The 27813-nt window shown below is 45.9% G+C and overlaps 1 protein-coding gene across 3 annotated transcripts in view; it reads right to left on the bottom strand.

Moving 5' to 3' along the window:
* Positions 1-27813, bottom strand: part of RASSF3 (Ras association domain family member 3) — a 295912-nt gene that overhangs the window by 55021 nt on the left and 213078 nt on the right. Inside the window, exon 1 of one of the 3 annotated variants that reach the window (XM_082254457.1) lies at positions 15469-15847. The exons of the other annotated variants lie outside the window; for them this stretch is intronic. Within the exon in view, the coding sequence (XP_082110583.1) occupies positions 15469-15591 (123 nt within the window). The 5' untranslated portion in view covers positions 15592-15847. Of the gene's footprint in view, positions 1-15468; positions 15848-27813 lie in introns of those variants that run through there. 3 annotated transcript variants of the gene reach the window in all.

Here is a 27813-nt window from a genome sequence, read left to right as displayed (position 1 = left end):
GGTTTTAGATAATACTGGACTACAGTAATTTGTGCTGCTTCTGAAACAAACACTGCAAAGGGGTTTGAAAAAAAATATAGGGTATATGACACTGTCTAAAATTACCGAGATTTAATAGGGCGACTTTTTGAGCTACAATAAATAAGACAACTCAGTTTCATACAAAAACATTAGAACAAAGCTTAAAAAGAAAAAACATGACCAAGCCATGCTTCCTTTATTACGGTCCAGCACTGCAGGTTCTCTTCAGGCAGAACCACAAACACATGATTCTGCCCATCTCTTGTGAGCCCAAGCTGTTGCTGACACACCTCTTTGGTTAAGGGTGAGGGGCACATTACAGGTGGGCTCCCGGTACTCCAGGACTGAGTGGCACTCATGTAATGACTCCTAATCACTAGTCCTAGAGTACAGTGAACCCAGCATGAAGACGTTACAAAGAGGATGGGTCTGACATGCCGGGAGGAATGCCTGCCAAATTAAGAGCTGTAGGGATTGCATCTTGCAATCCCCTTTAAACAAAACAGGGCACAGTTACATTGCTGTAACTTCTGAAAAGAGGACCACAAAAAGGATTTCAGCAAGAATAGCAAGTCACAACTCATAAGGATCTCTGCCTTTGCCTTTTTAATCCGGAGGAAGAAGGATTTGTAGCAGGCATGCACTCCAGTAACTTGGTAATGCACCGTTGGGCTGTGAGCCATGGACCCATAATACATTATTTTAATCATACTTAAATATTCAGACTCTCCCTTTATCCTTCCAGTTAACAGACTTATAACTGAAAGCATCATAAAATCATATGTTCACGTTTGTAAGATAAAGTGGTGTTAGGTTGCTTGCATATGTCCTGCTAGTCAATGTGCTATGTCTAATGTCTAGGAGATGCAATGCATGGTAATTTGTTAATATGCATTTACACATGTAAAAGGGAGAACATTTTTTTTTTTTTAAAGAACCAGACATAACTACTGTATACACATATTGTGTGACTAAAACAAACTGAACTCATCTCCATGGAGAGCAGAGGCATCTACTTGTAAGGAGCTGTACAACAAGTTTGTGCAGGGTGGAGACTGAAAAGAACATCCTTCCATATACAAAGCTGGCATTGCTTTCAAGGAGGTTATGTCAATGATAAAAACTTTCCAAACCTGTACTCCTGACACATGTACTTGGGCAGCAAAAACTTGAGGATTGTTGTCTTCCCTTTAAAAAAAAAAAAAGTATTCTGCAAAGCATTAACATGTATGTACAGGAAAAATATTTTCTCTGTTTAGAGCAGGGGTGGGGAACCTTTTTTCTGCCAAGGGCCATTTGGGGTATTTATAAAATCATTCGGGGGCCGTACAAAATTATCAACTTAAAAATGTGCCTGTTATATTTGGTCAAAAATTTAATTAACTCACCCCTAATGTGATGGCTGCAACTGCTTCTCTTTGGTGAGGTGTGTGAGGTTAGCTGGTATTGATGAGGTTGCTACTCACAACTGGTTTTCCAGGTTTGCGTCGGTCAGTCTGGAGCACAGTTGACTTTGTGGTGGTAAGTTTTGAAAAGAACTGCTGGCGGGTGCAGCTGGCTGGTACTGCTGGTGGGTACAGCTGGCTGGTACTGCTGGTGGGTACAGCTGGCTGGTACTGCTGGTGGGTACAGCTGGCTGGTACTGCTGGCGGGTACAGCTGGCTCAGGCTGGTACTACTTTAGACAAAGCAGGAAATAGATGGGGATAAAACCTCTGCTAGTTGAATTTGCCATGTACTACTGGAGAAAATTTCCCTCCCCCTCCTGTCCCAGTAGATACAACAGGAAGTTAGAGGAAATCTAAAGTGAGAAGAATTCCCTCTCTCCCCCCCCCCCCCCCCCCCCATGAATCCCCATGTCATCCTTATCCTCTCTGCATCAGGTGCAAAGGTGTCCCCATTGAAAGATTTCCCCTTGCCTCTTCTTCGGGGGACAAAATCTAAAAATTTGGATTTACCCTCACTTTATTGACAGTACAAATAGAGGAGTGAATTTCCCAGTAGGGAACGGAGACCATAAAACCTTCCTATCCAAAGCTTCACCCAAGAGCTTGCTCATACTACGTCCATTGGCCTGTGAGTAACTCGTACAGATCAGTGCAGGCACAATGCCAGGGGACAGAAGAAAAGAAAAAGCCAATGCACTGCCCCTCACCGCCTACACAACTGACACAAGCCTGCATGGTAAAACGAGCCCATTTTAGCGCAAAGACTGGTGACCACTAGATCTAACAGATACATTTCAATAGTTGCTAGAGTATGAAATGTAAGATATTTAAAGGTTTCATTGTTCTAACTTATGAGGCATCCCTAATAATCCAGAACTCCACCTAATGTTAGAAATTCACAGATGCAATGTAGCTAAATACTGCAGAAGTATTTAATACTTTAACAGGTCACATAGCTGAAAAAAAAAAAAACTTAGTAGTCAAATGAATATCTGGATAAAATGATGTAAGATTCCACATCAGACCAGTCAATAGAATGTGTTTACTGCGAGTAGGCTGCTGTATGCAGTGAAAAGTCTACTCAGGAGGAGGAGGGTGTGAGACATGGATAAGAGATGTAATATCAGATGAGCTCATCACAGATGGGAAACACCTAGTGCTCTCTCCGCCACTGCACTGTGTCTGAACTCTTCCCTCATTTAAAGCGGACTCCTCTCTCTCTTCCGCATTTTTTTGTACAATTTTACCAATACTACAACCAGAGCGAAGACATACACAAGTGACATGTCAGATGTGTAAAGGGCTATAATAAAAGGAAGTCTGCCATCTTGCGTTTTTACCTAATAAGGAGGACCCCAATCCCACCCCCCCAAAAAAAAAAAGGACAAAGTAAGGAGCTTCTGAAAAATAACTGAATACAACCACAACACTTGCTTATGTCCTATGCAAGTGGATATGACCAAGCAGAGAAAACGTATGAGTAGATCTAAATATAAGCTGAATAATCCACCTATGGACAGGCCAAATTTTGATTAGTGTATGCCCAGCTAAAAGTGGAGCTCCAGCCGTTTCCGTGTTTATTAAAGTCAGCATCTACAAAAAAAAGTGTACCCGCTGACTATAAATACACACTCACCTGTCCCACGATCCAGCAATGTACCCGCCCAAAGCCTCGCTTCTCCCCCTCCCCCAGCATCACTAGTGTGGGCACCTGGCTGTGACAGCTTGTGGCTTCACAGCTGGGTGAACACTGCGCATGTGCAAGTCGTGCTGCGTGCCATGAAGATCTGGCCAATCTTGTGGGACCTGTGATGTGTCCCAGAAGACTGCAGGGAGGGAGAGAGTACCTGTCAAAACTAGGTACCTCCCCAAAAAAAGGACATGCCAAATGTGGCATGTCAGGGGGGGTCAAGAGTCCTTAAAGCGGAACCTCCACTTTTGGGTGGAACTCCGTTTTAAAGCCGGACACAGACCGTTCGAATATCTGCCTGTTCAGCAGGAACTGGCCAAGTTTCGGACCATGTATGGGCAGGCTGAATGTACCCAATAAAACCCACCTGCCGGGTTCTACATGCGGTTATCACTAGCGGGTGTTCTAGCTGCTAGTAATCACTGTATTCTCCTAGCAGGGACAGCTTCCCTCGTCTGGAGAACATAATGGACCAATAGGAGGGAGGGAACCCATGGTTGTAGGAAAGAAATTCCCTAACTGTTCCATCTCTTCTGCATAGATCGTGTTCAGCAGGTGGTAGCGCCCGAATATGATGGGGGTAGAACTCCTGCCGTGGAGCAAAGCACCGCAGTTGTGGCATGTGTACACTCCCAGACGCTGCTTTTGCAGCTAAAGGGTGAGCAGTAAAAACACACTTCAATCACCTGGTTTTGCTGCCCCCCAAATCGCAAGGGTAAACGAGACCTTTGTTCTGACGTGTCAAGCTTTTCAAGGTGAAAAGTGGTATTAACACGTCACGCTTTCTAACTTGCAGCTAGATAAAACATGAAATGCAAACATTAGCGCAAAGCTTTCTTAGAGTGCTTGCACACAAAACCGATATATAAACATTGGATCTTTCTGGCAGAAAGTTTCTTCCTAAAAAATGGTCTGTATAGTGTGAGCGTTTAAAATTCTTCTAGCTCCCACAATGCTAAGTAACGCAGATTGTTTTTTTTTTTCTTAAGATATTTTTCAAAAAGCCAACAGATCTAAACATGGCAATAGTTTACTGATATTTACATGCCTGTGTAAAACAGACCCACCGAGCTACGTTCATAGAAGGGGGGGGACCAAACAAGAGCCATTATTAAACCACAAATATACAACATATCAGGAATTAGCAATCTATTGTGTGGGCTTAAAAAGACAATGCAGCAACATAAGTTCATTTTCTTTAAACAGAGGGTAAACACGTCCCAATTGAAGTACAATTGGATGCAGAATTCCTCGCCCAAGGGAGAGGACATAGTTACATAGTAGTCGAGGTTGAATAAAGACAATAGTCCATACAGTTCAACCTGTGTAGGTGTGTGTGGCTGTAATCATCTCACATAGCCCTGAATGTTCTGATCCTTGAAATGTACATCTAAGAGTCTTTTGAAAGTAGCCATACTTCTTGCAGAAACCACCTCTTGTGGTAGAGAATTCCGCAATCTTGTAGCCCTAACAGTAAAAAAAAAAAAAACCCTGCGTTGCCGGAGGTCAAAACGCTTCTACTCTAAATCGCATTGTATGCCCTCGAGTCCTCATGCAATCCTTGCGACTGAATAGCTTTTTTTCTATGCCGAGATCACCATTGAGGTATTTATAAATTGCTATCATGTCCCCTCAATTTATTTCAGAAAGCTGACAGTGGCCTAAAGTCCTAAGGCTCCATTCCCCTACTTTTGTTTAACCAAACACTGAAAATTTACCACGTGTCCTAAATGTTAGATCTACACATTAAAAGTTTTATTTTTTATTAGCACGTACACTGTACAGGATAGAGAAAACTAGGAACACTTCCAGAGGATTTTTATCTAAACTGTACAGACTGACTTGTAAAAATTTGCCCTGTAAATCTGTAACTTATTTCACATTTATAAAACCACTCCTTGGGGCAAAGATGTAGATAAACAAAATCTTAGGTTTAACACACATGACAATATAAAATATGCAATCAACTTTAGATTTACCAAAACTATGTAATATGAGGATTACCTAATCTGTCCAATCAGGCAGGTCCTTGGCACTAGATACATGTTGGTAGATCTAAAGGAGATTGAACAGATTGTAATGTTTGTGGTGAGCTTTAGGCCTCATTTACCAGCTCAATGCTGTTCACCACTCCAAAAAAAAAAAAAAAAAATTTACAGCGGATCGCTCTTCAGAGGCATTTGGCAGGCGGCTCTGAGGCGATGTGTTAACCACAGAAAGCCCCAGCAATCATGTACATTACAAGGTTTGTCGTACGGCCCTAATTCACTTGAATGGGTTACATTTGGTGGGGATACTGCCTGCCAAACGTAATCAGTTGTACCGATTTTGCCGCACCGCCACAGTGTGTAAGGCCACTGGCTATGTTAATTGGCCATGGTACAGATGTTAAAATTGCAGCTCAATCACTTGTCTTTACTGCCCCTTGGCTACTTTTTTTTCCTCCTTCCCTAAATAAATGGACTTTAGCATAACTGAAGAATTGATGCTTTGAAACTGCCATTTCTAATAGCACAATGCCCTTTAAGCAACACCAACCCAAAACAGCTCATACATGGCTTGAGATTTGCACCCCCCTGGCCTGCTCAGCAGAAGGAAGACCTTCCCTGGAACCTCATCCAGAAATTCAAGACCTTTTGAAAGACAAATTAGTTTCTGCTCATGAACAGATTGTTCTAAATTACCAGGCCTTCACTGAGCTGGAAACCAAACCAGTACAGTACATGATGATAGAAGGAATTTCTGCCGCTTTAGCTGTCCCATTGACTACATGTTCTCTATCCCCAGGACATAGCACACAAGGGTTAACCCTTCCATAACAGGGAGGCATAAAGTACAGAAACACTAAGCATACAAATTTTAATCACTTTTAGAAGAACTGTATGGCTGTATTCGCACCGCAATCGCACTAAACATGCACATCATGTGCGGCACACGACCCTTTTTTTATCCGCAGCAGAATCGGATTGCATGGTGGTTCACACTAGTGCGATCCAATTCTATGCGAACTTGCAAATCGCACTGCAATATGCGATCTCAACTGGGGGTGTCGTTAACTTTTAACTGACACCCCCTGCGTATCGCATATGGCAGTGTAAACTGCCAAGGGTGCGGATGCGATGCAGGAACACGCTGTATATTTGCAGCGTTCCTGCATCGCAGAAGTGTGAACCGGGTTGTAAACGTTTTTTTTACCTTAATACATTCTCGGCATTTAGGGGGAAAAAAAATAAAAATACATCTTTTTAGTAGTAGCTCTCCCCACAGCTGAGCTAGGCTGTGTGTTTAAATAAACGCAAACAGCCCGGCTTGGGATCGAGCGCATTAACACACGCTAGGATCAGGGCTGTTTTGCGCAAAACCATTACATAGAGAAAGAAAGTAGTAATACAGGCAATTTTTTTAATAAAAAAAAAAAAAAAAAAAAAAAAAAAAAAAAAAAAAAAATCGGAGGTTTTACAATCTCAACCCTCCAAGTGCCACTTTTTGTTAAAAAGCCTGTTCTGTTAAAAAAAAAGCCTGTTCTGTTAAAAGAAAGGTAAAAAATAAAAACACCCCACACACCAGACTTAATGATTGGATTACCAGATGGAGTGAAAAGAAAGCCTGGAAACAAAAACGAATGCAGCCACCACATCTAAGATTTGTTAAGTTGCAATATATTACGTTTTTAATTGTGACATTTAGATACACTTTTAACCCTTGTGTGTCTAGAGTTGCTATGTAACCTGTGCAGCTAACCCCTGACCATACTTTCCAGGACAAGAATCCAAGTTGGATTTTGCCAGCCAATACGGTTCCAATGAGAATAAAAGGCAATGTGGACATGTACATCCACCAGCTGCTCAGAAGATGGATTTTCCACACATCAACACCACATGTCGTGGGGCACTTTCTGTTGGCTGGACACAGCCCAGCAAACAGTTTCATATAATGAAGTAGATAAAAAGCCTCTGAAAATCTGCAGCCCAATATTATGAAAACAGGATATATAAGACAGAGGACATATGCAAGCAATGAAGACAATTATAGGGAACACACAGCCAGCAAGTAATTAAAAGGAAAAAAGAGCAACTTGTATGTGTGGAAAGCAATCTTAGGTCCTCAGTAATTACTACATTAAACATCAAAGACCAGCACATGACACTCTTGTGGAATAGCAGTTCATTAGTGAAACATCAGTCTAGTGGTTAATGCAAGAAATGGAACAGCATGGAGTAAGCAGAACAAGCAAACCACTAAACACATACATGAATCATAAGGAACTGTACCTCACGTCAGGCACTCTTGCGATAAACACACAGATATTCCCCTGCAAAGCTTTAGGCCCTGTTCACACCTGAGTGCTTTTCAGCTGGTAAAACACTCATTTTTGAAGTCTCAAAAACGCCCAACAAGCAAAATCCCATTCATTTCAATGGCCCCAGTTCACATATGAGCGTTTTGTCTCCTGAAGCTCAAAAAAGTACATGAGCTTCTTTTTTGGCAGATTACAGGTGTTTTTGTTAGATGTCATTGCCTGCCTCCAAACGCCCGAAAATGATGCGCTCAGGTGTGAATGGAGCCTTAAGCCCCGTACACACGTACCGATCGTCGGCATACAAATGTTCCTCTTTTCTCCCCGGGATGTCGGGGTCTGTTGAAAAGTGCAAAGACAGCACAAGGACAGCACAAGAATTTTGTCTGCAGACTTCAGCTGACTGCAGAAGTGATGTCATGTAATGGTTAACTTTCCCTGTGTTTTTAATTTTCTGAGCATGCCCAGTCTTGCAAATCTGCGGTCTGTCGGCCGAATTCTGTACTGACAGGCGAACAATCGTCCGTTCTGGTGTCCGCAGACAAAAATTTTCATGTTTGCACGAAAGACTTTTGTCCGCGGATTGTGCGCAGACATCTGTCGGAGGCACCATACTAACACGCGTACAATCGGCAGATCTTTCGTCCGCCGACGTTTGTATGCCGACGATCGGTACGTGTGTACGGGCCTTTAGAGTTTCCTGTGTCATCTGCCTGCATAGAGGTAAAACAATTTATATATACCAATTTCAAATGAGTATTTAATTGCTTGTTCTGCTTTTATATTCATTTAACACCATAATACACATTAAAAGGCACTAAAATACATGTGCAGTCATGCAGGGCTTACAATTAGTTTTTTTTTTTTACCATCACATAGGAGACAAAAAGTCCCCATGTGATGACTTTTTGGTGACAGGTTCTCTTTAACAAGGCGTACAGGGTCTAAGAGTGCCTGCATTTCTTCCCTGTGCTCAACTGAGGGAAGGTTTACACATATGCAACAAAAATATTGCTTTCTATTGTGCTTGTTCACATATTTCCGGTGCAGCCAAATGTAGATTCAGTGCGGATTGAAAGAGTGCTGTCAGTTTTCTGAGCAGTGCGGTCTAGCTCAGGTGCAAATTCAGGCCCACTGACTTCTATGGGAAAGCTTCTGAATCGCACAGGTCATTCAGTTGTTAACAGGATAAAATCCTGACCTGATCCAAACCCGACGTGAAACGCTGAAAATCTACTTTGTCAATTAGCTCTGAAAACCTAGCTTCAATTTGCACCGCACATGTGAACTCCGCTTTAATGTAATGCAAAGCACGCTGCATTACATTCTTCCCTGCCCAAAACTGTCAGCAAGGACCCCAAAGTGACATCACACACGTCCCTTACGGGTCAGGAACAAGATGGGGAGGAGAGAAGATTTGCATCCGCTCTCCTCCCTTGCCTCTACTCTGCAGCACCCGCTATGCCAGTTCTGGGCCCAGAATAAGCAGGCAGAGCCTGGGATACACATAGCGGGGGGGGTGCATTTTAACCACGTGTATAGAAGCAATAGGGCAGCAGCGGAGCCACTCAAATGCTTCTGCCTGGCAAGCGAGCCCTGCTGCTTGCCCATAGCATAACTAGGACACACACGACCTGCCCATCCTGGGCATCAGGCGATGCAGGGATGCAAAAATTGTAACAGTTAATGAGCCGACAAAAGCCCAGGCGCCAGGACGCAATTTCTAATCGCCGTGGCGACCTGGGATTTGTCAAGCCCTGCAGTAATGTGTATTTGCATGCATCCGTATGTGTTTGTTGTGGTATGAGAGGCATACAAAACTACGGTTTTCCCATGTACCTTTGCAGTGACGTGCATTTTTCTGCACTGGATAAATGCTGGGTACTGGTGTGCACAAGCCGTAAAGCTTGTAAAATGTGATTATCAAACCAATGCATAATACAGAATTTCTGTAATGAACAAAAAAACAAATGTGCCCATTTCATGCATTTTTTACCCATGTTATTTGGTTAAAACTGTAAAAATGACAGGTTATTCAGTTTAAAGCGGAGTTCCACTCAGTTTGGTGTTTATTAAAGTCAGCAGCTACAAAAAGTGTAGCTGCTGACTTAAACACACACTCACCTGTCCCACGATCCAGCTGCCCGAAGCCTTGCTTCTCTTTCTCTGCTCTCCGCAGTGCCGGCATTGCAATTGTAGGCACCCGGCTGTGACCGCTTGTGGCTTCACAGCCGGGTACACACTGCACAGCCCATCCCCATTGGTCAAGCAATCTTCTGGGACTTGTGAAGTGTCACAGAAGATAGCAAGGAGGGAGGGGGAGAGGAGAACTTGCGCTCAAGCTGCCTAGGTGGCTCAAGCAGAAGTGGGAGCAGGTACCTGTCAAAACTAGGTACCCGTATCTCTCTCCTCCCACCCCCCCCAACGTGTAGTGTTTAATGTTGAACTTCCCTTTTTTGGGTGGAGCTCCACTTAAAGGAAGGGTGCTTTTTATTAAATACAGATGCCCATAGTCCTCTGAAAAGAAGATAGTTGTGCTCATACATACTTGATCTACAGAACTTACAAAGTCTTGTACATTGTATGAAATTTTGGATACACTTTCATAGGCATATTAAGTCTAGCTTAATTTCCAGTACTCCCGAGCCGTGCTGGGTTCAGCCTGGCATACAAGTGAGTGGCTGCCTACGGCCATGTAAATATTGATGCCTTTTGGAATCGACATTTTGTCCTTTGTGTGTGAACACTAAATGCAGGTAGCAAAGAGCTAATCAAAAAGAAGCTTTCTAAAGAAGTGTTTACTGAACAAGGATGGATAAGCAGCCATTGGGAATTTATCAATAGGCTGAAGCCATCTAATTGCCTCACAGCCCAAATTAACCATCTCTCATGGCAGTCATGAGTCATGGCAAGTGTTTTCCATGTACGGTATATATTGAATATTATATTAAACCTCCAGAATGTCATGCATGAAAAAATTACAGTGTGAACGCCTACGTCGGTCTTAAAATACTCAAGCATAGGAGAAATAAGTGGAGGCACAGCATGCTGGAGGCACAGGGAACACAGCCTTGTCAAAAGGGTAAATTTATAAAAATTGGAATAAAAAAAAAGTCTTTTACAAAAATCTGGGTAACTATGGGGAGATTTTACATGTCAAATGTGTCTTACAAACTGCTGCCATTGCTATGGCCCAATGCACCCTATAATCCATACACTGTGGCACATGCCCCGTGTCACACCATTGTATCATGAATAGGAATCCAGGGGGACCAGCCCAAATTCTAAAGCATCTGGCCAAAAGGTAATGTTCTGTGGAGGTCTGCTAGTCTTTTCATGCAGCCAGTGGGTTAAACAAGGCAAAAAAGAAAGAAGAATTGCCATGTTTAATATATTGGTAATGAAATTAGACTGACTAGACAACTGATGACCATCATTAAGGCAAGCTCCAGACAGTCAGCTGTCTTTCTAGGAATGATGAGCAGGTTGTCTGCTAGTCTGAAGCACTGGGTCCTAATAGAATGAGGCTGGGTTCACACTCAGAATTGCTGGTTTACATGCATTAAGGCTCGGTTCACACTGATGCGATGCGGGAAGGCTGCGAATTCGCAGCCTGTTCCCGCATCGCACACGCACCCCCGGCAGTTCACACTGCCATATGCGATCCGCTGGGGGTGTCAATGTAATCTTAACGACACCCCCAGTTTGATCGCATATCGCAGTGCGATCGTGCAGTTCGCACAGGATCGGATCGCACAAGTGTGAACCGCTGTGCAATCCGATCCTGATGCGGCAGCAAAAATGCCTCCTGTGCGTGTTTGCTGCGGGTGCGATGCGAATTTAGCCATACAAACTGTATGGCTAAACTCGCACCGCACAGCTGATCGCATGTCATGTCGGAGCAGTGCGCTCCGACATGACATGCGGACCCCGCACAGTGTGAACCGGGGCTTAGAGGTTCTGGGAGATCTCAGGTGAGTGTACCCAAAAGCTGTGTACAGAACCTCTCCAGGTAGCCATATTGATCTGCATTGTACAGAAAATTTACAGCGCTGCAGATTGAAAAGGAGATGTTTAATAACATTCCACTACAATATGACGTGTTGCAACTGCATATGGTAGAGATAGATATTATATATATACACATACATATACACACACACACACTTTTTTACCCATGAAAGTGGAGCTACCCTTAAAGCGGCCTTCTAATTTTGGCAGCACATAATTAAGCTTCTCTGCATGCTAGAAAATCATTTAGATGTGTACCAATTCTACTATTAAGAATGAGTTATACATTTTGAGCAACTTAGCCAACAATAAATGATTAGAGAGGCATTGTCATTTCCACCTTATTCCCTCGCACACTCCAGAAATGAGTCCTCTCTAACACTGCACAGGTCCAGTTGCCTTGTATACAATATGGGCAGACTAAGAATTTAACATTTGGGCCACTATGTTGGACGTGTACACAGAGGATTAGAGGAGAGGCACACAGAGGGATACAACAAGACAAAGCTGCAATAAACCATACCCGTAAAACAGACACAACCAGCATGAAACTGGATTGTGCAAACTGCTAACACCACAATCCAGATCCTGGGATTAGCAAAACCTGAATACTATAAATGGAACTTAATGTCCTAATTGCTGCAACTAAATGACATAATAAACAGACACTGTGCTAATGGAGTAAAGGGCAGCCACAATACACTTGTCATAAGGTGGGTGTGGATCCTCATTGTACTTCCTGCCTTGTTTTCAATAGTAAGCCAAGCTAGTTTGTTATTCGCTGATTATTGATAAGGAGGTTTTCTGGCAACTTGATGGTCCAAATGTTTTCTACCAAACTATTTTTTTTTGGGGGGGGGGGGGGTATTAAAAACCAGTCTTAGGTTGGCCATACATGTTCAATTTTCTGTTAGATTTACCACAAACCACATAATGTGAGGTCAAAGCTAAACAACACTTTCACTTGTATCCAATTAGGTAGGCCTTTGTTCTGCATAGTTGGGGGGGGGGGGGGGACAGCCCCTCAAATCACCCACAGGGATTGATTAAGGGTCCTTTCACACAGTCCTCCTCCGTTGGCGGATTCCATGCTGCTGATACCCGCTAAACAGGCAGGTGACAGCTCCCTCTGTGTGGAGAGGGAGGTGTCAGAGCCCCGCTGCTCTCTATGGGGGAATGGGATGAGAGCGGACCGCCTGTCCACTCTCATCCGATCGGATCCCCTGGATGGATGGATGGATGGGTTTCCATCCGTCCGTATTTCACGGACAGGATCGGATAGCAGCGGACATGTCTCCGCGGACATCCGCTGCCCCATAGAGATGCATAAGGATCCGATCAGATCCGCCTAAAAAACTGACAGGCGGATCTGATTGGATCGTTCGTGTGAAAGGGGCCTTACTAAAACTAGTGAGTACAAAATCTGGTGCAGCTGTGCATAGTAGCCAATCAGCATCTAATTTCAGCTAGTTCAATTAGGCTTTGACAAATAACCTAGAAGCACATTGGTTTCTATGCACAGTTGCATCACATTTTGCACTCTCCAGTTTTAGTAAATCAACCCCTAAACGTCATGGATGGAGGAATCTCCAACACGCTATTCACCCAAACAGCGACTATATCTGATTTCAGTGTACATCTGATAGGATACAGTCACTGTTTGGTCAGTCACTTTCTACCAATGGATTTTTGATGTGGTGCTAAGACGGCTGGCCACAACTACAATTTTGGCTGACTGATCAGAAATCAGACAAAAGTCGATCTGTATATGACCAGAAATAGGCTACTTTCACACAGGTGATTAGCGCACACTTTTTCCAGGAGGTGAGAATCTGCAGATTCCCTGCTTTTGGAATGACAGGTGTGTGCATGCATGTCTGCAACTGCACCGTCCATACGGTGCAACAACAGGCCGATGGTGGCCAGAGCTATTTGTGACTGCACACGATCATTGGCTGTGTGAGCAGCTTGTCAGCCTGCCAATGCACTGTATAGGCTGAGCAGTCAGCATTTTGCAGACACCTGTCATTTCAGATACAGAAACCTGCAGACTCTTGCAGCAGAGAAAAACAAAACAGAAATCGCAGTGTGTGCCATTTGCCAGACCTTTACTCTGATCAAAGCTTTCTGGATTGCTGCAGCAGGTGAGCTGACAGTTTCAGTAACAAAAGACTACATATGTTTCAGAACAAGGAAAACCTGTTGAATCGGTCATAAAATAGTCTTAGGTTTCCAAGTTCATTAAACGAATGTCTGCAAACAACCGCGCAACAGAAACCCCCTCATCTGTGTACAGGAAGAAATCCCTGGAAATGTGTGAGACACCACCTGCTGCTTGTATGTAACTTCAGTGACTATTTACAGCTGGTTCACCATCGCAGTATTGCACATTGTGTGCGTCAGCGATTAGAGATGACCTTCATTGTACAGGGAGGTACCTGGCTACAGTACCCCCAACACATGGCAGTGCCTTGCTGCGTTCCCAAAAAACTTTCTTGTTGTGATTAGGTTTATTGAAGGGGCTGTCTTTAGGCTAGGTTTACATCTACATAGGTTCAGTGTGCTGCGATTGTGCAGCCGTTCATTTAAATACCTGCAGGAATTGGGGGAAAGTCCCTGACCCTTTTTTTCACAACACTGCCACATGGTGCCACCTGAAAAAGGCTGGGTTTTCTGGATGTGTGGGGGGTGCAATTAAAAAAAGATCCTGCTAAAGAGTAGTGCGATTTTCCTGCAGATCGGGGATGCGTGCAATCAGCTTACATGTGAACCTGGCCTTCGGACTCGTTTAAACCAGGCGCAGTTTTTAAAACGCAGTACAAGTGTATAAATCAGAAAAATGAACAGATTTTAATGAGCCTTGTTTAGAATCTGTTCTCACTAGTGTGACTCCAAAGCCGTGCGATTTCCAGTACAGATTATAGCCCTGGTTCACATTGAGGCTTCATTGAAATGGAGATACTTCACATGAAGTAGCAAGTCAGTGTGATTTCAGGTGCTATTTGAAAGACACCTATGCACAGACGTCTATTGAAGTCACTCCTGAAGAGTCGGGTTCACATATATGCGATGACAGATATTGCATGTGATTCAGAGCGCACTGCTCTGCAAATCACATGCAATGCGAATTCAGCTATACAGATTGGAAGGCTTAATTTGCATTGCATTCAGACACAACACGCACAGGACCCTTTTTTGGGTCCGCTGCAGAATCGGATTGCCTGCGTGTTCACACCTATCCAATCTGATTCATGTCCGAACTGACAGTTCGCACTGTGAAATGTGAACTGATCTGGGGGTGTCGTTAACTTTGTATTGACACCCCCAGCGATTCACATGTGTGTGAACTGCCTGCAAGTTGAATGCAGTGTGGGAACCCGCAGTGGATTTGCAGGGTTCCAGCATCGCATATGTGCAATCCTGGGATGAAATCGGCAAAAAGTAACGCAGGAACTACTTGTGCAAATCGGTGTGGTGCCGCAAAGTATGAAATGGTGCCATCTCTGTCAATAGGCTGCGACTTATCATGCGATTTGACCTGTCAAATCGCTCCAATGTGCACAAGGGCTCACATGCTATGCCTCAAGTCGCATCAAAGTAGCGCAGGAAGCTTTTTGGAGTCGCAGCAATAAGGAAGCATTTAAATACACGATTTCCAACTGGTCACGTGACCTCAGATGTTGCATTAGTGAGAACAGACCAGTCGTGGAGCATATCACCTGCACTTTTTTGCTGGTGAACATGCAAGCTAAAGCAATTTTACAAAAAAATATAAATAACACCAAAGAATGCAAGTATCGCACATTGATCGCATTGATTGTGGTGTATACAAGTCCTTACATAACAAACCTGGACACACAATGCCATATAAGAGTGCAGAGTGGCAATGTGAGAAGTACAGGGCACAGAGTGAGGGGAGCTCATTAATAATGGGTAGATGTGGGTGGAGTATATGAAGCTCACACAGGGATGGATGGATGGATGGATAGAGTGACTACTCACATGCTGGCCCCGGGCTCCCTTCCACGGGCTCCTCTTGAAGGAAGTCTTGGCTGTGAAGTAAAACTCCTCGGAGTCCTCCTCCAGACTGCTGTATCCGCTGCTCATAGTGCTACTCCACGTCATCTGCTGTATGATACACTGCTCACCACCTCATACCTTCCACCCGGCCGGGCTGCTCAGTGCCCTCCTCCTCCTCCCGGGACATTACACCGATACACACCACACGAGGACAGTGCGGGGAATACCACACCATAGAGCGGAGCCCGGCCGGGTGAGGGAGCTGTGCTGGAGAACTCGCTCTGTACAGCCACGAAAGCGCTGCAGTCTGCACGGTAATGGAATAAGATCATACACTTCCTGCTCTATGGAGACACAGCGCACAGCTCCACCTACCGGCCACAGGCCCGCCTCCTGCACTGCACGCTACAGGTGGAACAAGCCGCCTACTCTACACACAGCACAGCTCCACCTACCGGGCATCTCCCGCCTCCTGTATACCCAACAGGTGAACACCGCGCCTCTATACAAAGCACAGCTCCACCTGCCGGCAACAGCCCTGCCTCCTGGGATGGCCCCTAGGGGTGAACAGCACACACTAGGCTCTCCCCCTGTATACAGAGCACAGCTCCACCTACCGGCCATACCCCGCCTCCTTCACTAGACCCTATAGGAGGACATTACTCTGTATACAGAGCACAGCTCCACCTACCGGCCATACCCCTCCTCCTTCACTAGACCCTATAGGAGGACATTACTCTGTATACAGAGCACAGCTCCACCTACCGGCCATACCCCGCCTCCTTCACTAGACCCTATAGGAGGACATTACTCTGTATACAGAGCACAGCTCCACCTACCGGCCATACCCCTCCTCCTTCACTAGACCCTATAGGAGGACATTACTCTGTATACAGAGCACAGCTCCACCTACCGGCCATACCCCACCTCCTTCACTAGACCCTATAGGAGGACATTACTCTGTATACAGAGCACAGCTCCACCTACCGGCCATACCCCACCTCCTTCACTAGACCCTATAGGAAGACACTACTCTGTACACAGATCACAGCTCCACCTACCGGCCATACCCCGCCTCCTTCACTAGACCCTATAGGAGGACATTACTCTGTACAGAGCACAGCTCCACCTACCGGCCATACCCCTCCTCCTTCACTAGACCCTATAGGAGGACACTACTCTGTATACAGAGCACAGATCCACCTACCGCCCATGCCCCGCCTCCTTCGCTAGACCCTATAGGAGGACACTACTCTGTATACAGAGCACAGATCCACCTACCGCCCATGCCCCGCCTCCTTCGCTAGACCCTATAGGAGGACATTACTCTGTATACAGAGCACAGCTCCACCTACCGGCCATACCCCGCCTCCTTCGCTAGACCCTATAGGAGGACATTACTCTGTATACAGAGCACAGATCCACCTACCGCCCATGCCCCGCCTCCTTCGCTAGACCCTATAGGAGGACATTACTCTGTATACAGAGCACAGCTCCACCTACCGGCCATACCCCACCTACTTCACTAGACCCTATAGGAGGACATTACTCTGTATACAGAGCACAGCTCCACCTACCGGCCATACCCCACCTACTTCACTAGACCCTATAGGAGGACACTACTCTGTATACAGAGCACAGCTCCACCTACCGCCCATGCCCCGCCTCCTTCACTAGACCCTACAGGTGGACACTACTCCTCCTGTATACAGAGCACAGCTCCACCTACCAGCCATACCCAGCCTCCTTCACTAGACCCTACAGGTGGACATTACTTCTCTTGTATACAGAGAACAGCTCCACCTACCGCCCATGCCCCGCCTCCTTCACTAGACCCTATAGGAGGATACTACTCCACCTGTATACAGAGCACGGCTCCACCTACCGACCATGCACCGCCTCCTTCACTAGACCCTATAGGAGAATACTACTCCTCCTCTATACAAAGCACAGCTCCACCTACCCGCCATGGCCAGCCTCCTTCACTGAACCCTACAGCTGACACCCCGCCTACTCCAAATAGCTCCACCCACCAGCCATGTCCCACCTCCTGCACTGCACACTACAAACCCCCATATACAGTGTAGAGTACACAGTGGACTATTCCTATGGTGTGTTCTCAGGAACTACGGGTCTGCCAATGCTGAGCCTTTCCAAAATGCAATCATTGGCTGACACCAACTTAAAGACATATTTCACCACTTGCAAGTACAAATGCACCCATATTAAAAAAGAAAAAAAAAATGTGTTTTTATTTTTGCATTGGAGCCTGCAAAGCATTGCATCCACAATCGGTGGATTACGGGTGCATTGTCTCAGTACAGAACACCATCCACTGTCACCATCTCAATCTCATCCAATCAAAGAACACTTTGTATTGATTGATTAGGTGTTCTGTGAATGGCAGTCTTGTCAAGAATGTGCCCCCAGTGGTGTTATTATGCACAGGACTCAGAAGACCACAGCGATCTCTTTAGCAAAGCCAACTACTACAGTGATTATCCACTTTCCCAGGGTTCCTTCCATGTGAAGTATATATAGTTATAGGGGTCAATACACTGATGTTTACCATGACGTTTATATGATGGTCATGTGACTAATTTGGATAAATGAACGCATGCTGTAAATAAAGTCCAATTCACAAAAAAAACAAACGATTATACAAAATGAAAAATGTGCCAGTAAATATCGTCAAAAAACCATCAAGTAACATTATAAAGTGGAACTTCACTCTCCCAATCACCATTGATTATTTTTAATCATCATGCTGCTAGAATTAGTAAATAGATAGGAAAGTATGTTATATTTGTTTACATTTTATTTTTTTCATTTCTTCAGTTACTTCCTGGATTCTTGCCTAGGCAAATGATGTCATGCATCCCATGAGTCTTCAGGAGAGGAGGGACAGAGGAAGGGTTTTCTCAGCTGGACCAATGTACTATGCAATAAAATCCACATGTAGAGTTCAGATTTAAAGTGGAATTTAAGCTTAAACCCAACTTGTCTTAAAAATATTCCCTTCCCCCAACTAACACCTATGCTTACTATCCTGTGTAAATAAGATCTGTATACTTACCTATTTTCAGCCTGCTCCGGTCCAGGCATGTGATCTGGCTTCCCCTATGTCAGCCAACAGCAGCTGCAGGGGAGAGGAGGAAGTGCTGACAACGGTTTGGCCATTGATGCCTATGGGTTGTAGCACCACCCCCGCAGGAGCTGCTGATTAGATTATTGGGTCTACGTCCTGCCTAACAACCCACAGAATTGGCTCGAACCCTCCCTAGGCACAACTGACCCAGAATAGGACTGGAATACCAAATGGCTACACAGATTGGAATATAACACTTCAATAAATAAATATGACCTGTTACCTCTTTCCAGCTGCAGTCCTTCTGGGTAATACAAGGTGACCACACACAAGCTTGCTTTTAAACAGGAAAGTTATTTACTGTAAATCAAATAAACAGTTTGATACAGTAAAATATGACTTTGTAAAAGGATATACTAATTAATTAATCAAAGATAAGATAAATACTGTGATATCACTCCTCAAGGGCACATTAATTGTTTCAGGAAATGTCTCAGAGCCTATAGGACCACCATCTTAATCACTATTATACTTTTGGAGATAAGGCTCAGCATTCAGTTAGACACAGTATCACAATGTCAGACCTATCTGAGTCCGCTGTTTCTTCTCTATATCTTCGCTAGCAACGTTGGTGCACTCGCAATTTGTAATCCACATTGAGGATGGGTGATCAATAGAGAGAATGGCAGCAAACAGTTAGTAATCACCGCGGGGTGTCTGTGCAGGATTGCCGGTAAAACTTCTGTGAGAGATGTACTGGGCCACCTGGTATATTGCCTTCTACTACTCTAAGGCTAATCCTGACTAAAGTTACTTCTTTGATAGATAGAGTCAGTTTTTGGGCAGGTGCCCTCTCACCAACAGGACTGTCTCCCAGGAAGCCTCCGCTGCTGTCTCAGTCTCCGGCCTCTGTCACCAGCCGCGCTAGGTATTTGGGGTGGATGAGTCTGGTCTCTGTAGAACATCGATGGGACCTCCAGGAGGGATCCTCTACTGGAGATGAAACACTGCAACTTAGTCACTTAAGGCCCAGGAGTTTCGGCCTAGCATACAGCATCAGCCCACAGCACTGGCATCCTGCTTGTCTCACTGTGTCTTTCCCAAGAGAGTGAGCCTGGCTCCTCCCTTCCTTTATAAAGCTTCCCCCAGAAGGCTGTGCGGTGAAGCAGTGCATCCTGGTAGTCCAAGAGCACTATGGATGATGAAGTCTCTCAACTTCCTGAAAGGAAAATCACATCACAAGAAATTCCATAGTAGCTGCAGTGTGTCGTTTTGGCCACTAGATGGAGCCGAGTTCCTCTCAAATGTCAAACAATCATCTTTCAGGCATATTAAACACCGCTACACACTCCCCCCACTTAAGAAACTTTGGTCCCCAAAGAGGACAACAGCATGTACTCCAGTGCATATGTTGGCAGTACACAACAAAAACATTAACATATGCATAACAGGGAATTATCTTCCTTTTCATAAGCAGAATTCAAACTCAACAACTGCATATTACAACACAGGTTCGACATAGGAACCTCCCACCAATTGTCAGGGGAGGGAAGGTAATTCTGTTCACAGACCCCTGACACTTGAGTGGCTTGTACAGATGTGCCTGGGGGTGAGCTAGGGTTGTCCTCCACCAAATCTGCGGTGGAAGAACTAGGCTGATCAAGAGTTCGTTTGGAAGTAAAGATAGCCTCTTCCGAGCATTCACCCAATTGGTCATAGGTCAGTCTTTTGGGTGGGTGAATGACTCTTCTTTCCCTCTGTTCTTTGGGATGCACGATCTCAGAGGTACTAGGACCAGCCACTTCTGGGGATTCTTCAATGTCCTCCTCCTCATGTTCCAACACACAGGAATCTGATGCTTCAAGAGCGGTCAGTTCTTCTTCAGAGAAAGGTGCAACCTCCTCCTCAGGATCTTCATCATCAACTACTTCTTCTGGAAGCATGTGGAAAGGTATGAATTCGGGGGCTTCCGCCCGAAGGGTTCCTCTGTCAGCCAATTCGGATGAAGACAGGGAGGCAGGTGTGGGTTCTGGTAACTGAGACGACCACATCCAGTCAGGTACCTCCTCTTCATCTTCCAGATCTTCAGATGGAGAATTTCCCTCCCTCACATCTGGGAGTGTCGACTGAGATCTGGTGACTGGTCTGGACAGGCGAGAGGTCGAAGGGGTCTCTGGCGAATCTACGACAGGAGGCATGCGAACTGCTTCAGAGAGAGGCAGTAAATGGTTCCTATGCCAAGTCTTCAATGGACCCACACTTCCTTCAGGCCGAATTTGATACACAGGGAGGTTTGGTAGTTGCTTGCAGATAACATAAGGTTGGGACTTCCAGCGGTCTGCCAACTTGTGTTTTCCCGGGACACCCAAGTTCCTCAACAATACCCTGTCCCCTGGTTGCAAGTCTTGGATCCGAACTTTTAAGTCGAAATTCCTTTTATTCCTCAGTCCACGTTGATCAGATGTGGCCTGAGCTTTATCATAGGCCGATTTCAGACTCTTCCGCAGTCGGTCCACATATCCCTTGTGCGATGCTGAAGAGGTGTGATCGGGCGAGATGCCAAAGGCCAAATCCACTGGCAATCGAGCCTCTCGTCCAAACATTAGACGATAAGGGGAATATCCAGTAGCATCACTGACAGTACTGTTGTAGGCATGCACAATGGCAGCTACATGTTTGCCCCAATGCTGTTTTTTCTCTGAGCTCAAAGTCCCCAACATGTCCAAAAGAGTCCTGTTAAATCTTTCTGGCTGGGGATCCCCTTGTGGATGGTAGGGAGTAGTTCTAGTCTTTTGGATGCCTAACAGATCTAACAGTCTCTTGATCAGTCTGCTTTCAAAGTCTCTTCCCTGATCTGAATGGAGGCGTTGTGGTAACCCATAGTGTACAAAGAACTTTTCTACAAGAACTTTGGCTACTGTAGAGGCCTTCTGATCCCTTGTTGGGAATGCTTGGGCGTATCTGGTAAAATGGTCTGTTACCACAAGGACATTCCCTTGGCCACTCAGATCAGGCTCTAGGCAAAGGAAATCAATGCACACCAGTTCCATGGGTCCCTGGCTTTGCAGATGGCCCATTGGGGCTGCTTGACGTGGCAGAGTCTTCCTTTGTATACATCGGACACAAGAATGACAGTATCCTTCAACTTCGGCCCTCATACAGGGCCAGTAGAACCTGTCTCTGACAAGCTGAAAAGTTCTTTCAGGTCCCAGATGGCCATGATTATCATGAAGAGCAGCCAGAACTCTCTCCCTGTATTTAGCTGGTAAGAACAGTTGCCACTTCTCCTCCAGATCTTCAGATGGGCCTCTTCGGTAGGCCACCCCTTCTCGGATCTGTAACCGGGTCCACTCTCTATGCAACAGACGGGCCCCCTGAGGAGAGTCGGTGAGAAGCAACTCAGGGCGCTGGATCTCCAAGGCTTCCAAAAGAAGTTTTCCCAGAGGGTCTTCCAGCTGCTCCTTCCTCAAGTCCCTTTTGGACAGCCGGGGTAAATCTTCCCCTTCAACTTGGGTCACCCTGCAATAGTATTTGGGTACTCCGACAGCCGAAACCCCAATCTCTTCGGCTCTTGATCCTCCTCTGGATCGAAGTTCAGTTCCCTGATATAGGGCACGCACCCCTTCTGGAGCCAAATGGGTCCATTCTTCATCAGGTTCGTGTGGTGCATGCAACCTTCTGGATAGGGCATCTGCATCCCTGTTCCCGATTCCTGGCCGATACTTCAGGCTGAAGTTGAAGCTAGAGAGGGCAGCCAACCATCTGTGTCCTGTGGCATCCAGCTTGGCTGTAGTCAACAGATAGGTAAGGGGATTATTATCCGTCTTGACAATGAATTCAGCTCCGTACAGGTAATCTTTCAATTTGTCAACCACTGCCCACTTCAAGGCCAAGAATTCAAGTTTGTGGGTAGGATAATTCCTTTCAGCAGGTAGTAGACTCCTGCTCACGTAGGCTACGGGTCGCAGGTGGCCCTCATGTTCCTGGTAGAGTACCCCACCCAGCCCATCTCGGCTGGCATCGACATGTAGTTCATATGGTTTCGTGGGGTCTGCGTAGGCCAACACAGGGGCAGTGGTTAGATTCTTTTTCAACTGAATGAAAGCCCCTTCACATTCTGGGGTCCACTGATCCTGGATGGACTCCTTGGCCTTCCGGGGTCCCATGGTGGACTTCATTGGCTTGACCAGTTCAGGAACGTCATCTTCTTCGTTCTTTAGTAACTCATTGAGGGGTCGGGCAATCTTGGCGAACCCCTCTACAAACCTCCTGTAATAGGAGCAAAAACCCAGGAACGACCGAAGTTCGGTCACATTTGTAGGTCTCGGCCAGGAGGCGACAGCATCCAGCTTGTCCGGGTCGGTGGCCACCCCTTCTTCAGACACGATGTGGCCCAGGTAATGGACCGAGGACTGATAGAATTGGCACTTCTCAGGAGAAAGTTTCAGGCCTTCTTCATGTAGCCTCTTCAGGACCTTTTCCAACCTCTCCTCGTGTTCTTCCAAAGTTCTGCCAAACACGATAACATCATCCAAGTATACCAGTACCTCTATCAAATTCATATCTCCAACGGTCCTTTCCATCAGCCTTTGGAAGGTAGCAGGGGCCCCTGACAACCCCTGAGGCATGCGATTAAACTCAAAGAACCCCACAGGGGTGATGAAGGCTGTCTTCTCCCGATCTTCAGGGTGCATGGGGATCTGATAATACCCACTCTTTAAGTCCATCACACTGAACCACTTCGCCCCTGACAGGCTCTGTAGGGCGTCTTCGATTCGAGGAGTGGTATACTGGTCTGGGATGGTTCTTCTGTTCAGGGTTCGGTAGTCGATACAAAGCCTCAGAGATCCGTTTTTCTTCCGGACTACCACTATCGGAGAAGCATATGGGCTCCTGGATTCTCGAATAACCCCAGTCTTCTTGAGTTCCGCCAGCTGCTGACGTAGATCTTCTAAGTCACCTAAGGGAACTCGCCGGACTCTTTCTCGGAAAGGTTTGTCCTCACTCAGGCGGATCTTATGAGTGGCACTCCTGGCGCATCCCACGTCGAACTCATCCCTAGAAAATATTCCTCGCCATCGAGCAAGTTGTGCCTTGGCCCTCTTCACCCATTCTGGTGGGAGGGCAGCGTTTCCAGAGCAGAGCTCTTCTATAACATCTTCACCCCTTTCCTCCTCTTTAAGATCAGATGGGACAACTGGGGTAGCCGGGTTAACTTGGCCCAACAGCACTCTGGCCGGTACCTTCACCGGTGTAGTAGAGGTGTTTCTGACACTCACTAAAACCCTTCCATGGTTTTTCTGTAACACCTTCAAAGGGATCACTTCAGGGATTACTTCTATCCCTCTCTCCTCTTCCTGTGGACCTGATTCAAAGATGATAAAAGGGCCCGGCTGTTTCCATGTGAGTTTAACGGAAGCTTTCAGACAAGCCACCTCTCCTGGCTGCAAGACCTTTTCTGTTCTGTCCAACTTCCAGAGTCTTCCAACTCCTTCTGCAGGAGTCTCTTGCTCCAATACTAATCGTTGATAGGCCTGCCGTAGCATGGGGTGAATCCTTGGCGCTGGAGCATCCTGTCCCTGGACCAGTTGTGTCAGGAGGCGCCTTACTAGGTCAGTGTTGGTCCCTACGATGAGAGAGCTTTTGTTGGCCCCTGGCGGACGAGGACAGACCACCGCTAGGGTGTCGAAGGTTTCAGCTTCACCAGCCACTGATGGGTCAAAGGTCAACTTGATTGGCAGATACCCGTCATAGGGAAAACTTTGAGTCCCGATACCCCATATCTCCAGATCTTCCAACTTCTGCAGAGGTAGATGGGTAAGGTGTTTATCATAGAAGTCTCTATACAGAAGAGTCACTTGGGCCCCAGTGTCAAGGAGGGCTCTTGTGTAAATTCCTTCTACCTGGACAGAGACTACAGGGGAAGGCCCGACCAAGTTAGTTGGGAATTCTCTTGAAGTGGCCTTGTTGTCTGATTCAGTTCTCTGCACCCAGGCTCTTTTCTTCTTTTTTTTTCTTCTGGACTTCAGTCCCCTCTGGGCCCGGTGTGCATTGATTTTCCTCCTCTCAGTAGCCTGGAGTATAGAACTAGGGGCGTTGTACCTGGATCTGACTCCCTGACTCAGATTCCCTGAATCATTGAGTCTCTTGGATTCCCTTGAAACTGGCGGGCACCCGGTCGACTCCTTCACGGGTGCCCTCTGAAGTTGTTCCGCTGGCTTGCGAGGTTCTAAGGCGACATTTCCTGGGCTGGGACATACTCCTCTAACATGTCCTACTCCCCCACAGTTGAAACAAGTTAGCGATCTCCTAGGTCTCGGTTCCAGGTCTACTCTAAGGTTAGAAGGTTTATCCGGCTTCTCTGACGCGTTCCCATCAGGTAGAGTAGATGCCTGACTAGTCAGGATGGACACCATTTCTATCAACTGGGACACCTGGGTCTTTAGGAGTTCAACTTGCGAGTCACTTTCTTTTGCACTTATCACTCTGACACGAGCAGTTGAGTCAAACTGCCGACTCTTCCTCTTGTTGTCCAACATGACCTCTTCTTCTCTGACCATTCGGATCAGGTCAGGGTATTCCAGAATGCCACCATCTTGGCGAGTTCGCAACAATATGGCAATGGGATCTAAGGGTTGAGCCCCTCTCAGCACCTGCCGTGCACGAGTCTCATCTACCTTCCGGGGGTCTATCCCTTTCTTTAACAAGATCTGGTGGATGATCTTATCCAGGCGTCGAATAAATTCGGACAACTTCTCTTCCTCTTCTTGGTAACAGTGGTCTAACTGGTAAAGAAGTTCAGCCACGTTCTCCGTCCGACCAAATACATCTTGTAGAATGTCTAGATAATCCTGTGCAGTACAGTTCTTTTTGCTTAGCTTGAGATTACGTACGGCCTCTAGTGCAGGTCCCCTTAAACTTTCTGTGATTCTCTGTTTCTTGTGCTGTTCTGGTACCTCCCACTCTTCCAAAGCCTGAGTGGCGGTATCTAACCACTCTTCAAACCCATCTTCTGTCGAAGGCACAGGCTGTTTCCCAGAGAATGTCCTGAGCTTCCTATATCCAGTCATCAGATAGTTTGGGGAGTCCTTACTACATTTTGCTACGATTTCCCCGAGAACAGCACACAGTTCTGAGCTAAAGGTAGACAAAGGTGGTGACTCTGGACTCCCTTCTTGGACACCTTTTTCTTTGCTGGATCCCCCAGGAGTGGTGGATGAGGGACCTTCAGTAAGGACTTCTGGATGTATTAAGAAAAGTTCTGTTTGGTCAGTAGTCTTTACACTGGTTCCCTTAAAGTAATCAGGGACCCCCTTCCTCCACTCACACAATGCATACGTGTGTGGAACGGTGGTGTCTGTCTTTATGTCAGTCACCCAGAATTTCCTGTCTGTGGACAGTGCCCTTAAAACTGGGAGGAGTTTTTCCTCAGTCCAGACCTCTCCCTTGATTTCAACCACCAGGCCATTTTCCACTACGACATTCTCTTCCCTGCACCACTCGGCTGCAGCGGTAGGATCCATTTCTGCGTTGAGGGGGATTCTGTGGCTGAGAGGGTTGTGTTGCAGGACTGTAGATGATCCCGGACGAGCCCCCACGTGTAGCACCACCCCCGCAGGAGCTGCTGATTAGATTATTGGGTCTACGTCCTGCCTAACAACCCACAGAATTGGCTCGAACCCTCCCTAGGCACAACTGACCCAGAATAGGACTGGAATACCAAATGGCTACACAGATTGGAATATAACACTTCAATAAATAAATATGACCTGTTACCTCTTTCCAGCTGCAGTCCTTCTGGGTAATACAAGGTGACCACACACAAGCTTGCTTTTAAACAGGAAAGTTATTTACTGTAAATCAAATAAACAGTTTGATACAGTAAAATATGACTTTGTAAAAGGATATACTAATTAATTAATCAAAGATAAGATAAATACTGTGATATCACTCCTCAAGGGCACATTAATTGTTTCAGGAAATGTCTCAGAGCCTATAGGACCACCATCTTAATCACTATTATACTTTTGGAGATAAGGCTCAGCATTCAGTTAGACACAGTATCAGAATGTCAGACCTATCTGAGTCCGCTGTTTCTTCTCTATATCTTCGCTAGCAACGTTGGTGCACTCGCAATTTGTAATCCACATTGAGGATGGGTGATCAATAGAGAGAATGGCAGCAAACAGTTAGTAATCACCGCGGGGTGTCTGTGCAGGATTGCCGGTAAAACTTCTGTGAGAGATGTACTGGGCCACCTGGTATATTGCCTTCTACTACTCTAAGGCTAATCCTGACTAAAGTTACTTCTTTGATAGATAGAGTCAGTTTTTGGGCAGGTGCCCTCTCACCAACAGGACTGTCTCCCAGGAAGCCTCCGCTGCTGTCTCAGTCTCCGGCCTCTGTCACCAGCCGCGCTAGGTATTTGGGGTGGATGAGTCTGGTCTCTGTAGAACATCGATGGGACCTCCAGGAGGGATCCTCTACTGGAGATGAAACACTGCAACTTAGTCACTTAAGGCCCAGGAGTTTCGGCCTAGCATACAGCATCAGCCCACAGCACTGGCATCCTGCTTGTCTCACTGTGTCTTTCCCAAGAGAGTGAGCCTGGCTCCTCCCTTCCTTTATAAAGCTTCCCCCAGAAGGCTGTGCGGTGAAGCAGTGCATCCTGGTAGTCCAAGAGCACTATGGATGATGAAGTCTCTCAACTTCCTGAAAGGAAAATCACATCACAAGAAATTCCATAGTAGCTGCAGTGTGTCGTTTTGGCCACTAGATGGAGCCGAGTTCCTCTCAAATGTCAAACAATCATCTTTCAGGCATATTAAACACCGCTACAGGGTGATGTTACTGTTCCCAGGCTGTACCACCTCTCCTCTCCTGTGCAGCCACCGCTGGTTGACACAGGGTAGGTCACGTGACCTGACTGAAGAAGCTTGAAAATAGGTAAGCATATACATAATTCATTCTTCATCAATCAAGTTAGTCAGTATGGGTGTTAGGAGGGGGGAATGGGCATTTTTAAGGCTAGGGAAAGCTTAAGCTGGAATTCACCTTTAAGAATATTTTCGGCAAGTACAGAATATATCTGTTGATCTGCTAGAAATGCAGTGACCTTGTCATTTCCTGTGAACTGACCTGAAAGCACAAACAAGGTTATCTTCTTTCTGTAAACTACTACTCCCCTTACTACATGTAATGGTGGCCACATATGCTTCAATTTCATTATTTGATCAACG

Source organism: Pelophylax lessonae, assembly GCF_965119305.1.
Source record: "Pelophylax lessonae genome assembly, chromosome: 4".
Taxonomy (NCBI): domain Eukaryota; kingdom Metazoa; phylum Chordata; class Amphibia; order Anura; family Ranidae; genus Pelophylax; species Pelophylax lessonae.
This window is presented reverse-complemented; position numbering and strand designations above follow the sequence as displayed.